This window comes from Ailuropoda melanoleuca, chromosome 15 (genome assembly GCF_002007445.2).
Source record: "Ailuropoda melanoleuca isolate Jingjing chromosome 15, ASM200744v2, whole genome shotgun sequence".
Classification (NCBI taxonomy): Eukaryota; Metazoa; Chordata; class Mammalia; order Carnivora; family Ursidae; genus Ailuropoda; species Ailuropoda melanoleuca.
The window spans coordinates 16797203-16810273 of NC_048232.1; the positions used below are offsets into that span (position 1 = coordinate 16797203).

The window sequence follows — 13071 nt, forward strand, 5'->3', positions numbered from 1 at the left end:
AAAAAATTAAACCATAATTAGGGATTTAAAAATGTTCCTTGGGAATTGAACTCCCATTAAAATATGAAAGCTTTTCCCCCCAATTTTCAAACATATGCCTTCCAAATACACAAATGAGAACAATGCCTGTTACACTCATAGAACATACATAGTAATTTAAAATAACTGTGAATTAATGAAAAAAATTTTACAAACACATCAACTATGAAAGTAGGAAATATGCTGTTTTATATTTTTGTGGCAGCTCAAAAAAAGAAGTTTTAAATTAGCCATGGAATCTCTTAATACATATAAGTAACCATATGAAGTTTCTTACTAAGTAGGAGGAAAAGCCACCAATCACTGCACCAATGGACCTAAAATGCATTATTTTCAAGGTATCTGGGCCCATTCCTAGTCTTTTGTAATATCTTCCATGATAGAATATGCAGTTGCATTTATGAATTTGTGGATTGTCTGTCTATATGAAGTTGCTAATAGAGAAACTTAGTATTATCACCAAATAGTAAGAAAAAACCAGTGACAAATTTTTAGAAAAATTTGAAAATAAAATAGTTACAAACCTAGGTCCAATAACAGGAATAAGTAAGACATCCTGAAGGTCTGGATGTTGAAGAATAGGAACATTTAATCCACTAAACTGCTGTTAAAAATAAACAGAATTATGAAGCCATCAATATAACAGATAAATTTCAATTTACAGGTCTTTTCATTGTCATTACCTAGCAGAGCATGAAGTCTGGTTCAGGATATTCTCACTTTATTCCATATAATACCACAAAAAAACAAAGACTTCAAAACAACTATGTTTTCTCTGTATTTTATCCTGAAGTATTTCAATTTCTTTATAAGGTTCAATTTTGTTAACAGTTTGGCTTTATAAAGACAATCCATGTTTACCTTAGGTGATTTATTTTGAAAACACGTATCTAATATAGAATTGCATATAACACTCTTTTAAGGAAACGTTCTGAATAGGACATTAAGGATTGAGATTATTAAATACTATTTATTATACACCACTAATACTGAATGCCATGTCAGTTTTTCTGAGGAAAATAAATGCTTTTTGGCAGAAGTTCAGGATTTTCGGTTATCCTCTATCATACTTGGTTTTCACACTGGAAATGGGGCATAATCAGGAGTATAAGTGTGAGGCCAGCTCACACAGTCTCAGAAGAACCAATTATGCGCATCTCTGCCCAATTTCAAAGTCACACTGCTAGCCTGAAATTGACCACAGTGGGAATGTTTACACCACTGAAATCAGCAAATGCTACAAAGGGTTGTTTTTCCCAGAAAGTGGGATTTTCGATAATGTACCAGCATACCACTGTTGCAGGCAGAAAATAACTGGGCAATAAATAAAAAGCAGAACAGTGGAATGGATAGCAAGGAAACTATAGTCTGAGAGGGAGCAACATGCAAGTATTTCCGAACAAGTCTCTGTCATGTAGGCTAGGGATTTTAAATCATGAATTTTCACATACTACATGAAAGAATAGTAACAATAATAGGTATTTCCATTGCCCTGTGGTATCCATACACTACCTAGAAAAACTCTTAAAAATAATTTATTTCCAGTTGATAAGAGAAAAAATTTGTATTTTAGCAATCTATATTTCTACCAAGTCCTAACTTTTGCTTCTTCCAGGCAAAGGAGATTTCAGACCAACCTTACCTAATAGATGGCTACTAAGAAATCCGAAATGTAGGGGTGCCTGTGTGGCTCAGTAGAGCGGGTGCCTTCAGCTCAGGTCATGATCCCAGGGTCCTGGGGTCGGGCCCCACATCAGATTCTCTGCTCAGCAGGGAGCCTGCTTCTCCTTCTCCCTCTGCCCCTCCACCCTGCTCATGTGTGCATGCTCACTCTCTCTCAAATAAATAAAATCTTAAAAAAAAAAAATAGAAAAGAAAAAGAAAAGCTAAAGTGCAATGTGGCCCCACTGCACCGAAGAGAAGAGCTGGACCTTTCCTCAAAAAAAAATCTGAAGTGTGTAAATTCCTTGTTTACTTCTCTTTCCCACCCTGTTTGATGGCCTTACAGCATCCAGACTGTGGCAAACTGATCCTTCCAAAAGAAGGATAACGAATTCTGTCTTTTGTTTTTGTTTTGTTTTATTGGTACTATTTCCTTTACGCTACAGAAATATTTTACACAGAGATCAATCCTTCTCAAGCCAAGGTTTCCTTCTCTCCTTTTCCATTAGATGTTAAAATGATACTGAATTAAAACTTTCATAAAACCACCCACATGCATAACTTTCATTAAATGCAACTTTTTTAGTTTAAAAAATTAACCACATCACCTGCTTATTGTTTCTGCCCCATGCCTTGTTTAAAACTGCCTTATTGAGGTTTAATTTTCATACCATAAAATGCATCCATTTTAAATGCACAATTCTATGATTTCTAGTAAGTCTAAAGAAATTGTGCAACCATCGCCACGACCCAGTTTTCGACCATTTTCAGCACCACACACAGATTGCCTAGGTCCATCTGCAATCAATCCCTGTTCCCAACTCCAACCCCAGGCAGCCTTTATCAATTTGCCTTTTCCAGATACTTCAGACAAATGGAATCATACAATATATAGTGTTTCGTGTCTGGTCTCTTTCATTTACTATAATAGTATTTTTGAGGTTCACCAATGTTGTAGCATGTATCAGTTCATTACTTTTATTGATGAACAGTATTCCACTCTATGAATATACCACATTTTATTTTTCTATTCACCAACTGACATTTGAACAGCGTCTCTCTCTTGGCTACTATAAACTATGCTGCTACGAATACTCATGTTCAAGCATTTGTAAGGACATATGTTTTCGCTTCTCTTGGGTATATACCTAGGAGTGGAATTTCTGAGTTGTACAATAAGTTCATGTTTAACTTCTTAAGAGACTGCCAAACTGTCCTTTATTTTTTTTTTTAAAGATTTTATTTATTTATTTGACAGAGAGAGACAGCGAGCGAGAGAGGGAACACAAGCAGGGGGACTGGGAAAAGAAGAAGCAGGCAGCAGAGGAGCTGGATGTGGGGCTCGATCCCAGAACACCGGGATCACTCCCTGAGCCGAAGGCAGACGCTTGATGACTGAGCCACCCAAGCGCCCCATGAGACTGCTAAACTGTCTTCCAAAGCCAAACCATTGACATTCCCACCTGTAATGTATAAAAGTTCCAGTTTCTCCCCATCCTCACCAGCAAGATGAAATTTTAAATTACTAATTTTTTTTAAGATTTTATTTATTTATTTGACAAAGAGAGAGAGAGAGAGGCAGCAAGAGAGGGAACACAAGCAGGGGGAGTGGGAGAGGAAGAAGCAGGCTCCCAGCGGAGCAGGGAGCAGGGAGCCCAATGTGGGGCTCAATCCCAGGATGCTGGGATCATGACCTAAGCCAAAGGCAGACACTTAACAACTGAGCCACCCAGGAGCCCCTTAAATTAGTAAATTTTAATATGTGGTCGAGAGAAATCTGGGGACAAAACACCCACTCCTCCGTCATCCCATATGGGACATCTCTGTAGGACTCACATGAGTTTTAGACTATGGAAGAAGAAAATAGTCTAAAACTTCCTCCAAGACCCCCTCCTGCTAGAAACAGGTGCTACTCTACCACCAGTTTCCTATCTAGTGCTTAGGACCCAAACTTCTCTGTCTCCTCTTAACCTTTAAGGGACTCAACGTCCATCCAGAGTGATTCTGTTTGTCTTATCTTAGATACTAGTCCATAAGATCTCATAGGCCCATTAGACTGGAATATAATATCTAAGGTCTAGGAATAATTTGTTAGAAAATAATCTGGATCTGCATGTGTTATGGACAATTGTGATGGGCCTTTCCTTTCCTTTCTACTAGCTGAAAACACATGCATGACCACATTAAAAGCAATACTTTTAGTTGCTTAGAGGAACTGCTTATATTTTATGCCTTAGGACATTACTCTCAAAAAATTATAACTATCAATAATTCAAAATCAGATTAGTTTTCCTCCAAGTTTTATTATACTAAGTTTGGATCTCATACACTCAGATACCATAGATGATCGTTCTTATAACATGGTCATCTACTCACAACTTAAAATTTATGAAACTGCTTTTTTGTTTTGTTTTTTAAAGATTTTATTTATTCATTTGAGAGAGAAAAAGCACAAGCACGGGGGAGAGGCAGAGGGAGAAGGCAGCTCCCTGCTGAACAGGGAGCCAGACGTGGGGCCAATATAATGAAATTAGGGGCACCTGGATGGCACAGTTGGTTAAACGTCTAACTCTTGATTTTGGCTGAGGTCATGATCTCAGGGTCGTGAGATCAAGCCCTGCCTCAGGCTCCACACTGAGCGTGGAGCCTGCGTATCCCTCTTCCTCTGCTCCTTCCCCTGCTTGTGCATGCATTCTCTCCCCCAAATAAATAAATAAATAAAATCATTCAACAAAAAAGTAAATAAAAATAAATATGAGATTAAAGAAAAATAAATGAATCAAAACCAGTGATAATTCTCTGAAGATTTAATATTATAACTACAGTAAATAACACCTATAATATACAAATATAAGCCCTTTAATCGCATTTGCCTCTTTTTAACTTGGATACTAATTAGGTATCTTATTACAAAGTCAGACTTTCAAGGCTAGAATGTTTTCTATGTATATTCATATGTATTCTATGTATTTTTATATGTATTTTACTGACGAAGTAACTGAGACCCAGAAGAGCTGAGTGACCTATTCAGTCACCATAATAAATTCAGAATCAGAAGTGCTAGGTTCAAGTTTTTTTTTGTTTTTTTTTTTTTTTAAAGATTTTATTATTCATTCGACAGAGAGAGAGACAGCCAGCGAGAGAGGGAACACAAGCAGGGGGAGTGGGAGAGGAAGAAGCAGGCTCCCAGTGGAAGAGCCCGACGTAGGGCTCGATCCCAGAACTCCGGGATCACACCCTGAGCCGAAGGCAGATGCTTAACGACTGAGCCACCCAGGCGCCCCTAGGTTCAAGTGCTAACATTACTTCTACGATTACCACTTGAACAACTTAATATTCATGATCTTCTATTTCCTTATATGTAAAATTGGAATACTATTTTAAGTTCATGGGATTTTAGTGGGGAGAAACATGACACAGATTGTAGAAATGCAATTATGGACATAATGGCATAGAAAATTTGTACATACCTTCTGAAGTTCATCAAACAACAGATCTTTCACATGTTGCACTGAGGCTAGATGTGTATTTACCCTGACAGTTGTGAATGATGGAGGATGTGACAAGTGATTTAACAGAATTTCAAATTTCCTTTCTGCTGCTTGTTTCCCGAAAGCAGATACAATCTGAAAAGAGAAAAACAAGTTACTGTTTCAATGTCACTATAAGAATTAACTAAAAATATTAAGCAGATTATGCACACACATTTGTTCTGACTAATGAAACATCTTTCAGCAACTGTTCGGTTCCATTTCATTTTGCTGTATTGTTTATTAATAACACTAGTAGAATGTAATACTTCACAGGGTTTTGGGGTTTAATTGTGGTAATAAACACCTAACAAAATGCCCAACATAAAGGGCTTGAAAAAAAACATCGCCTCAACTTCAAAGCATCATTAACATTTTGAACATATTAATGTTTGCGATGCTTATTCATATAACTTCATGATATTACTCTACTTATAATGTATCAAATACGTGATTTTGTAGAGCTATTTACTTGCTAGCCTCGTGTCAAGAACAAATTCATTAGCAACCTTTTAAAACACCTGTATTTGAATAAGTAATAATGATACTGTCATCCAAAGAACACCCACATCTTTTTAATACGGTATTTTTAAATGTAACAAATATCATCCAAAAAGGCAGCAATGATAACCTGTCAGAAATGGAGGTTTAAAGACTCAAAAAACCAAGTCCCCCTGTGATTAGCTGAAGCTTTATGAGACACATATTTTCCCATTTTTGTCACCTTTGTACCCTGCCTCACAGCATCTTCATAAACCACCTGCCAGCCTAGTAATCCACCAGCCTCAAAGTTTTAGTACTTTCTCAAGTTTGGTTTGTTTTTATTAAAACTGAATATACCTTTGCCTCCAGTACTTTTACAAAGGAATGGCTATTTCTCTTTTTTTTGTAAAATCATTTAGTTAGTGGGTTTGAGGCAGAAATGGTGTCAAACACAGTCATTTGGATCTTCTTTTATAATACAATATTTACCATTTTAAAAATTGTGGGGGAAAATTGCTTAATGCCTCTATTTCTCTTAATATGCTCCTTATATTTTTAGTTCTTTGAAATCAAGAGAAGGTATTTTCTCTTTCCATACTCTCTAATCCCTTAATATAATCTTTGGAAATAAAATGCAGAAATAAAATCTAAAAAGTCATAGCTTCAGTAATATCTTCATTCATGGAGAACAATTAAATCCTAGGCTTTACTTTGAATAGAAAAGCAAAGATTTAGAAAAATACAAAGCTACCTAGAGGCAGGATAGTAAAATGTAAAGAGCACGAGCTTGGCAATCAAAGACAACAGTCACTGATGAGTTCTGTGTTAGGCGCTGCCAATAGCACGCGGAATGAATATTGGCTGAGGACTTGCATGCCAGAACAATGCCAGATGCTTTCACTTATGATTAATATTTTAAAACAACCTTGTAAAGTAAATATTTTTTAACATCTTCAGTTTTCACAGAAAAGGAAATTAAGGTTAAACGGTATGAAATAATTTACTCAAAGCACAGGGACACAAATCAAGGACCTGGGACTCCAATTCTGTTTTTTTTTTTTCATTGTACCTGAGCTCTTCAGCTTCAGATTTCAGTCCTATTACCTGATAGTCAATTTGGGTCAGCTTTTGGACCCTCAGTTCTCTCACCTATTAAAATGGAAAAGAAATCCCTACCAAAAAAAGAGAGAGAGAGACTGCTAATATTAAGGTGTAAAGGTTTGCAAATCACCCAGCACAACGGCATTTAAGAGGCATTAACGCATTATAGCATCCCTTTCACCTGATGCCACAGCAAGGGCTCTAAGAACGCGGGTGTCTGGACTTAAATTCTCGAGAACACATTATCTTTTTCCATTCATTCTTGTAACCCCTTCAGTGCCATGCCTATGCCACGCACAGAACCTCTCTTTTCCCTTCCCTTCTTTTACATTCCTAAGTGTTGAAACGTAGACCTCATTCACCGCTTATCTCGAAACATTAAATACCCGCGGGAAGATACTGGCAGTTTTTACATTCGAAAAAACGAGAAGAAACAACGGTGTAAAGATTAGGTCTCGCTGTAGGCTTTTTTCCCCCTATTTTTCCATTGTGTGTAAACATCTGAATTTTTGCAGATATCCTCTAACAGGTTTATTTGACCTACCTCCTTATTCATAAAATCCTCTTTAAGATACTTTTCAACCTCAAGTCTCAAAGATATTTTAGGGAAAACAGACATTTTTCCTACTGTGTTATTCTCCTCCAAGAAAAATGCTGGAAAACGGTGTTTTTTTTCCTCTTTCCGAATTAACAGTGAGCAGCGTCTCGGCAATGAGTAGCCACCCACACGTGCCGGGACCACCAGATGGCCAGGAAAAACGCGCCGCTCTTTCCAAGTTATATTCGGGATTGCGGAGGTACATCCACGCTTTCTCGAGCATAGCCAGTTTAGAGCGGCTTCCTCGCCTCCACCACACACGTCCTTGGTCCTTTAGAGACAATCACGGAAATTACTGTGAAGCCATGTCCCTCATGTTGCAGAGAATATACGGGGGGGGGGGGGGGGAAAANGAGACAAGCTAATCCGTTGCGTACTGGCCTAGGAAAAAGACCCGCTTCCGTTCACTCACATTCAGCCTTCAGACCTCATTTCAAAACCGCGCCCCCAATTTCTCTGCAGAAAGCCGCTTCCGGCTTGCGTCACTTCCGGCGACGCGTCCCACCCTCCCCGGTTCCCCAATCCGCAACCGCAATTTGTCGTACGTCAGGTCTTTGGAGTTTCCGAGCTTCTTCGGCTGCTCCTTCACGTGCAAGCGGTTTTCTGGGCGTCTGAGGAGGGAGGGGCGGCGGCCTGGGCGATCCTCCCGATCCAGCGCCTGGGGTGGGGGGGTGCCTGGGGAAATGAGGAAATGGTGTGGGTGAAATCGAAGGCTTTGCTGGTCTGAATAAGTCGGAGGTCCAATTAGTTACCTGCTATACCTGCTAGTTGTCCTCCAACGAAAAGAAGGAAGCCAGAGTTTATTTGAAGCTATAAGCCACCCTTTGATTTCAGAAATTATTTTATCTCTCGGAGGCATACTGATCAGACTTCAGCTGTGAATGAACGCCATTATTCAAAGTTTTGAAAGCTGGGTTAATGGTGTGTTAATATCCATGAATGATCAGTTAAAACTTAAAAACCCACATATAGTATTTATAATTAGTTAAACGAGGCTAGCGGTTACCTGTATCACAGCTGAGTTATACTTTAAGGCTCTGAGACCCTTGGCATAATTTATATGTTACAGATGAAGGAAAAGATTCGAAAGGACAAGATGCCTAATGAAAGTCGGACATTTTATGATTGAATAGGAAACTAAAAAGAATTGCCTCCTTGCCTTATATTTTTGTTTGTTTTTGCAGCTCACTGTGGCCATTTACACATAACTATAAAGATTTTTAAAGTCTTTTTCTAAGTCTCACACAGAGATGTTTAAAATGTGTAATAATTGGGGCGCCTGGGTGGCACAGCGGTTGGGCGTCTGCCTTCGGCTCAGGGCGTGATCCCGGCGTTATGGGATCGAGCCCCACATCAGGCTCTTCTGCTATGGGCCTGTCTTCCTCTCCCACTCCCCCTGCTTGTGTTCCCTCTCTCGCTGGCTGTCTCTATCTCTGTCAAATAAATAAAAAAATCTTTAAAAAAAAATGTGTAATAATTACTATGATACGCCAAACAGGTTCCGTTTAAGATATTTTAACTTACAGCCACACAACAACCCTGTAATGTGGTTCCCTTTTATGAAAGAGTAAAACAAGACTCCCAGAGCTGAAATAACTCTGTGGCCTCACAGTTCGTTAGAAAGTGAGAATAAAGACCACAGCCCCTGCCTTCTAAATACTAACTCTTTTCATCGTAGCTTACTTCTTCAGTAAGTTGATAGGATGCTTCCATAGCTAAATCATCTAAAAGTGATTAAGAAAATGTCCAGAGGCACCTGGGTGGCATAGTCCATTAAACCTCCGACTCTTGCTTTCTGCTCAGGTCCTCATCTCAGCGACCAGATTGAGCCCTGCATTGGGCTCCGCCCTCAGTCCAGAGTCTGTCTAAGACTCCCTTCCTATCCCCCTGCTCCTCCCCACCCTGCAGGTGCACAGGCTCTCTCCCTCCCACTCTCAAATAAATAGATAAATCTTAAAAAAATAAAAGTGATTAGGAAAATGCCTACATTAGGCATTTCCAAAGGAATTTTTGCAGCCTCAACATTGTGACCATGGCACCAATGATGGTTGGAATCTGTATTTAGGAGATAAGGGAGAAGAAGGAACAAGTTGGACTAGATTGTAAATTCCATGAGAATAGACCATCTCATCACTGCACACCCATTGCCTTAACGAGTAATAGGCACTTAAACGTTAAATGACTAGTTGAATAGATGGATGGGCATCTATGTGAACTAGAGAAAAAATGCTGATAAAGCATGTATTTGCTGGAAATTAGTTCACTTGTTAAGCACATGTGAAGAGTGCGGAGCACAATTAGACTATTCTTGTCTAGACAATATTGTAGTGACAGTTATGTTGACGAAGATGCTTCTTGGTGCTCCAGGGTTGGGTCCAAGAAAAGCATATTACGAATCTGAAGTTGGCATAGTGCATATTGTCTAAACAAAGAAAGATTCCTATAGGAATACATCCATGTAAGGGTCATTCAGGTTATATTTTCTCAGTGGGGTGATATGGCCCCCAATGTGGGGGAGCAAAAAAATCTTAGATACAATCTTATAATCTTTTTTTTTTAATCTTACAATCTTAAATCTCAGTTTGTGGTACTCCAAAGCTTAACCTTATAAAAAAACAAACATATTCCAAAATACTTTCATGAAGAAGGTATGAGGGGATCAGGGGAAAAAGTCTAGGAAAGCTGGGAATCTATCATTCTCTGCTCATCTGAAGACTAAGTCAAAGCGGACATAAGCTTAAGTGTGTAGGAGAGTTGTTTTTAAAGAGTAAATTTCATTCCTAGTTGGCAGAACATACTATCCCTGGACTCTTGGTTCAAGACATGCATGCAATTTATCTTAGCTAACAGAGTAGTAAACTGAATTCAATTCCTGCTGTAGCCAATTCTTCTAAGTATTATCTGAAGTTAGTTCATAAGTAATTCCTTCTAAAGAATATAGTTTGTTTTTAATTTCATAGTTGTTCAATGTTTCATTTTTCCTTGAAATTTTAATTTGTTTTGCTCTAAGTACAGTACTTTTATCTTTGTCTTAAAATTTGTTGGAGAGAAAGACTACCAGCATTCTGTTTTAATTAAAGGAAGTTATTTCCAATTAACACTTCAGAAAGTAAGTTCTAATCCTACCAACAGTATTGCATACCTTTTCTATGACTTTTTTTCTTATTTCACGAATTCGAAATAATTTATATTCAAATAGTAATGTTTCATAGAACAGTGTTTTCTTCTTTGGATCTTTTGAAATTAGTTTTAAAAAAATTTTAAAGGGAGGTTTTCAGAAAAAATCAATAAAGGTGTTATAAGTGCCATATTTAAAAAGTATATTACTCAAAGTTCTCTAATTTGATTAAATTCTTGACAAGTGTTCCTACTATGTGTAATACAAATGTACAAAATGAACTAAAGTGTATCTTTTCTAAAAGATAATTATGGTATATTAGTATGATTTCTTTTTAGGTAATTCACAACTATATTTTGTTCATCTTTTTTTTTTAGTTGTGACTAGTTTTCTTCTTTCCTTCCAGTTAGTAAAAATTTCAAATTCCTAAATCTACAAACAACACTTTCTAATGTGAAAAAATATTTTTAAAATATTACAACAGTCCCGTTGTCAGGTAAATTACAGAAAAGATGATAAAAATTAGAACAATTCTTCAACATAAAAGTTTCAAACACTTTGGGGCACCTGGCTAGCTCAGTTGGCAGAGCATGCAACTCTTGATATCAGAGTTGTGAGTTAGAGCCCAACGTTGGGTATAGAGATTACTTTTTTCAAAAAAAAAGTTTCGGATATTTTGAAAGAGTAGAATCAATAGAAATATAAACAGTCCTACTCAAATATATTCATGCCACTTAATTAAAAGGGAAAATACTTCAAATTTACTTTCTAAAGTATCATTACGCCATCATAAAAATAATCAAGAAATATGTAATTTGTTGGCTTCAAAGCTCTGTAAAAAACTGCTTTCTTTCAGAAACTGTTCATTGGAAATCAAATCCAGAAAAAAGTAGAATGTGGTTTATATATATGTCTAACAATTGAAGAATCTAAGTTATGGAAACTTTAGATTCCATAACTATTTATGGAATAACTTTTTATTACTAATGAAACTAGGGCGAGAAATGTCCCTTCAAGCCTCTGTTTACACAAACACAAAATCATCGATATTTGAGCCAATTCATGGTCCTGAAAGAAACAACTTTACATAGGCTCAGTTCATACCTTTTCCTCTATGTGGGAGGTTATAACTTGTCTTTAATGTCAGAAAGTTGGAGCACATTATCCCATATAAAAGTCTTAAAGGGTCTTTGAATCTTAACACTGCGAGTACTTCATAAGTCATACACTTCACTTCTCTTTGCATAGGTAACGAAATAGTTTGGCATGTTAAAAGTCCCCTCCACCTGGGTTAAAATCTACCACCTGGGGCGCCTGGGTGGCACAGCGGTTTAAGCGTCTGCCTTCAGCTCAGGGCGTGATCCCGGTGTTATGGCATCGAGCCCCACATCAGGCTCCTCCGCTGTGAGCCTGATTCTTCCTCTCCCACTCCCCCTGCTTGTGTTCCCTCTCTCGCTGGCTGTCTCTATCTCTGTCAAATAAATAAATAAAAACTTAAAAAAAAAAATCTACCACCTGACCAAAGTCCATAGCTTTTTAATTAAGTTCTCTCCTTAACTGGGAATCAGGCTTCATCTCAGGCTGTGAAACTTTCCAATTTGTTGGAACCTAACATGAAGAAGAAAGTGGAATTGTGTAATAGCATTGTACCACGACAGATGGTAGCTACACTTGTGGGGAGCATAGCATAAGATAGAGATGTTGACTCACTATGTTGTATATCTGAAACCAATGTAACATTGTGTCAACTATCTTCAAATAAAAAAATTATCATAAAGTGGAACAGAAACAGGTAAGGGATTAGCTTTTTTATTTTAAAGGTTAACTGAGTAATAAACTCAAATCAATTCCAGCCGCAGCCAGTTCTTACAGGTATTATCTTAGTTCACAACAGTTCCTTCTAAGGAATATTAGATACGTATTTTTTAAAGTTCCCTAATCCGACCTTTTTCCTTGCAATTTCAGTTTCTTTGCTCTACGTACAGCACGCTTTCCCCTCTACTTTGTTGAACTGGAGAGACTTCAGTTAAAGGAAGTTATTTTGTTTCGTGTACTTGGGCTCCATGGCAATTCCGAATGCATGGCAAAACTGGGGGGCTTTAAATTAATCACATAACTGGCTACCAGCATTCCATGGATCGTCTCCCGATCAATTCTATCTCGAATCACCGCAGAACCCCACGCCTGCCTGAACAGGGGTGACAGTAGTGACAGAAACACCGCTTACTTCCGTGCAGTAACAGGGTAGCAAACGGCCGCTATTCGGTGGGAGGAACTGCAGTTGCCCCCACGTTGAGAGGACAGGTGCGCACCTGCACAACAACAGAGACTAGAGAACCGGAACTTGACAAACGCTTGCAAACAGCGACCAGTACAAACGCTAACGCAGGGAAACTCCCCGACTCCCACGCACCCAAAACCTCCCGCTCAGCGGAGCAATTTGGAGTCCGCCCACCGGAAGTGAAGCCAGAGGAAACGCCACGTCGAAAGCGTGGGTTAACGTAAGCGTGCCGGCGTCAGGCCCCGTCCTTCCGGCGATG

The 13071-nt window shown here is 38.3% G+C and overlaps 1 protein-coding gene across 1 annotated transcript in view; it reads right to left on the reverse strand.

Moving 5' to 3' along the window:
• The window catches only part of NSUN6 (NOP2/Sun RNA methyltransferase 6), a 78060-nt gene extending 70172 nt beyond the window's left edge, over positions 1-7888 (reverse strand). Inside the window, exons 1-4 of the mRNA XM_034643920.1 lie at positions 7826-7888; positions 7360-7684; positions 5172-5327; positions 564-643 (exon numbers count right to left, since the gene is read on the reverse strand). Coding sequence (XP_034499811.1) covers positions 564-643; positions 5172-5327; positions 7360-7684; positions 7826-7827 — 563 coding nt within the window. The 5' untranslated portion in view covers positions 7828-7888. The remainder of the gene's footprint in view (positions 1-563; positions 644-5171; positions 5328-7359; positions 7685-7825) is intronic.
• Between the last annotated feature and the right edge of the window lie 5183 nt (positions 7889-13071).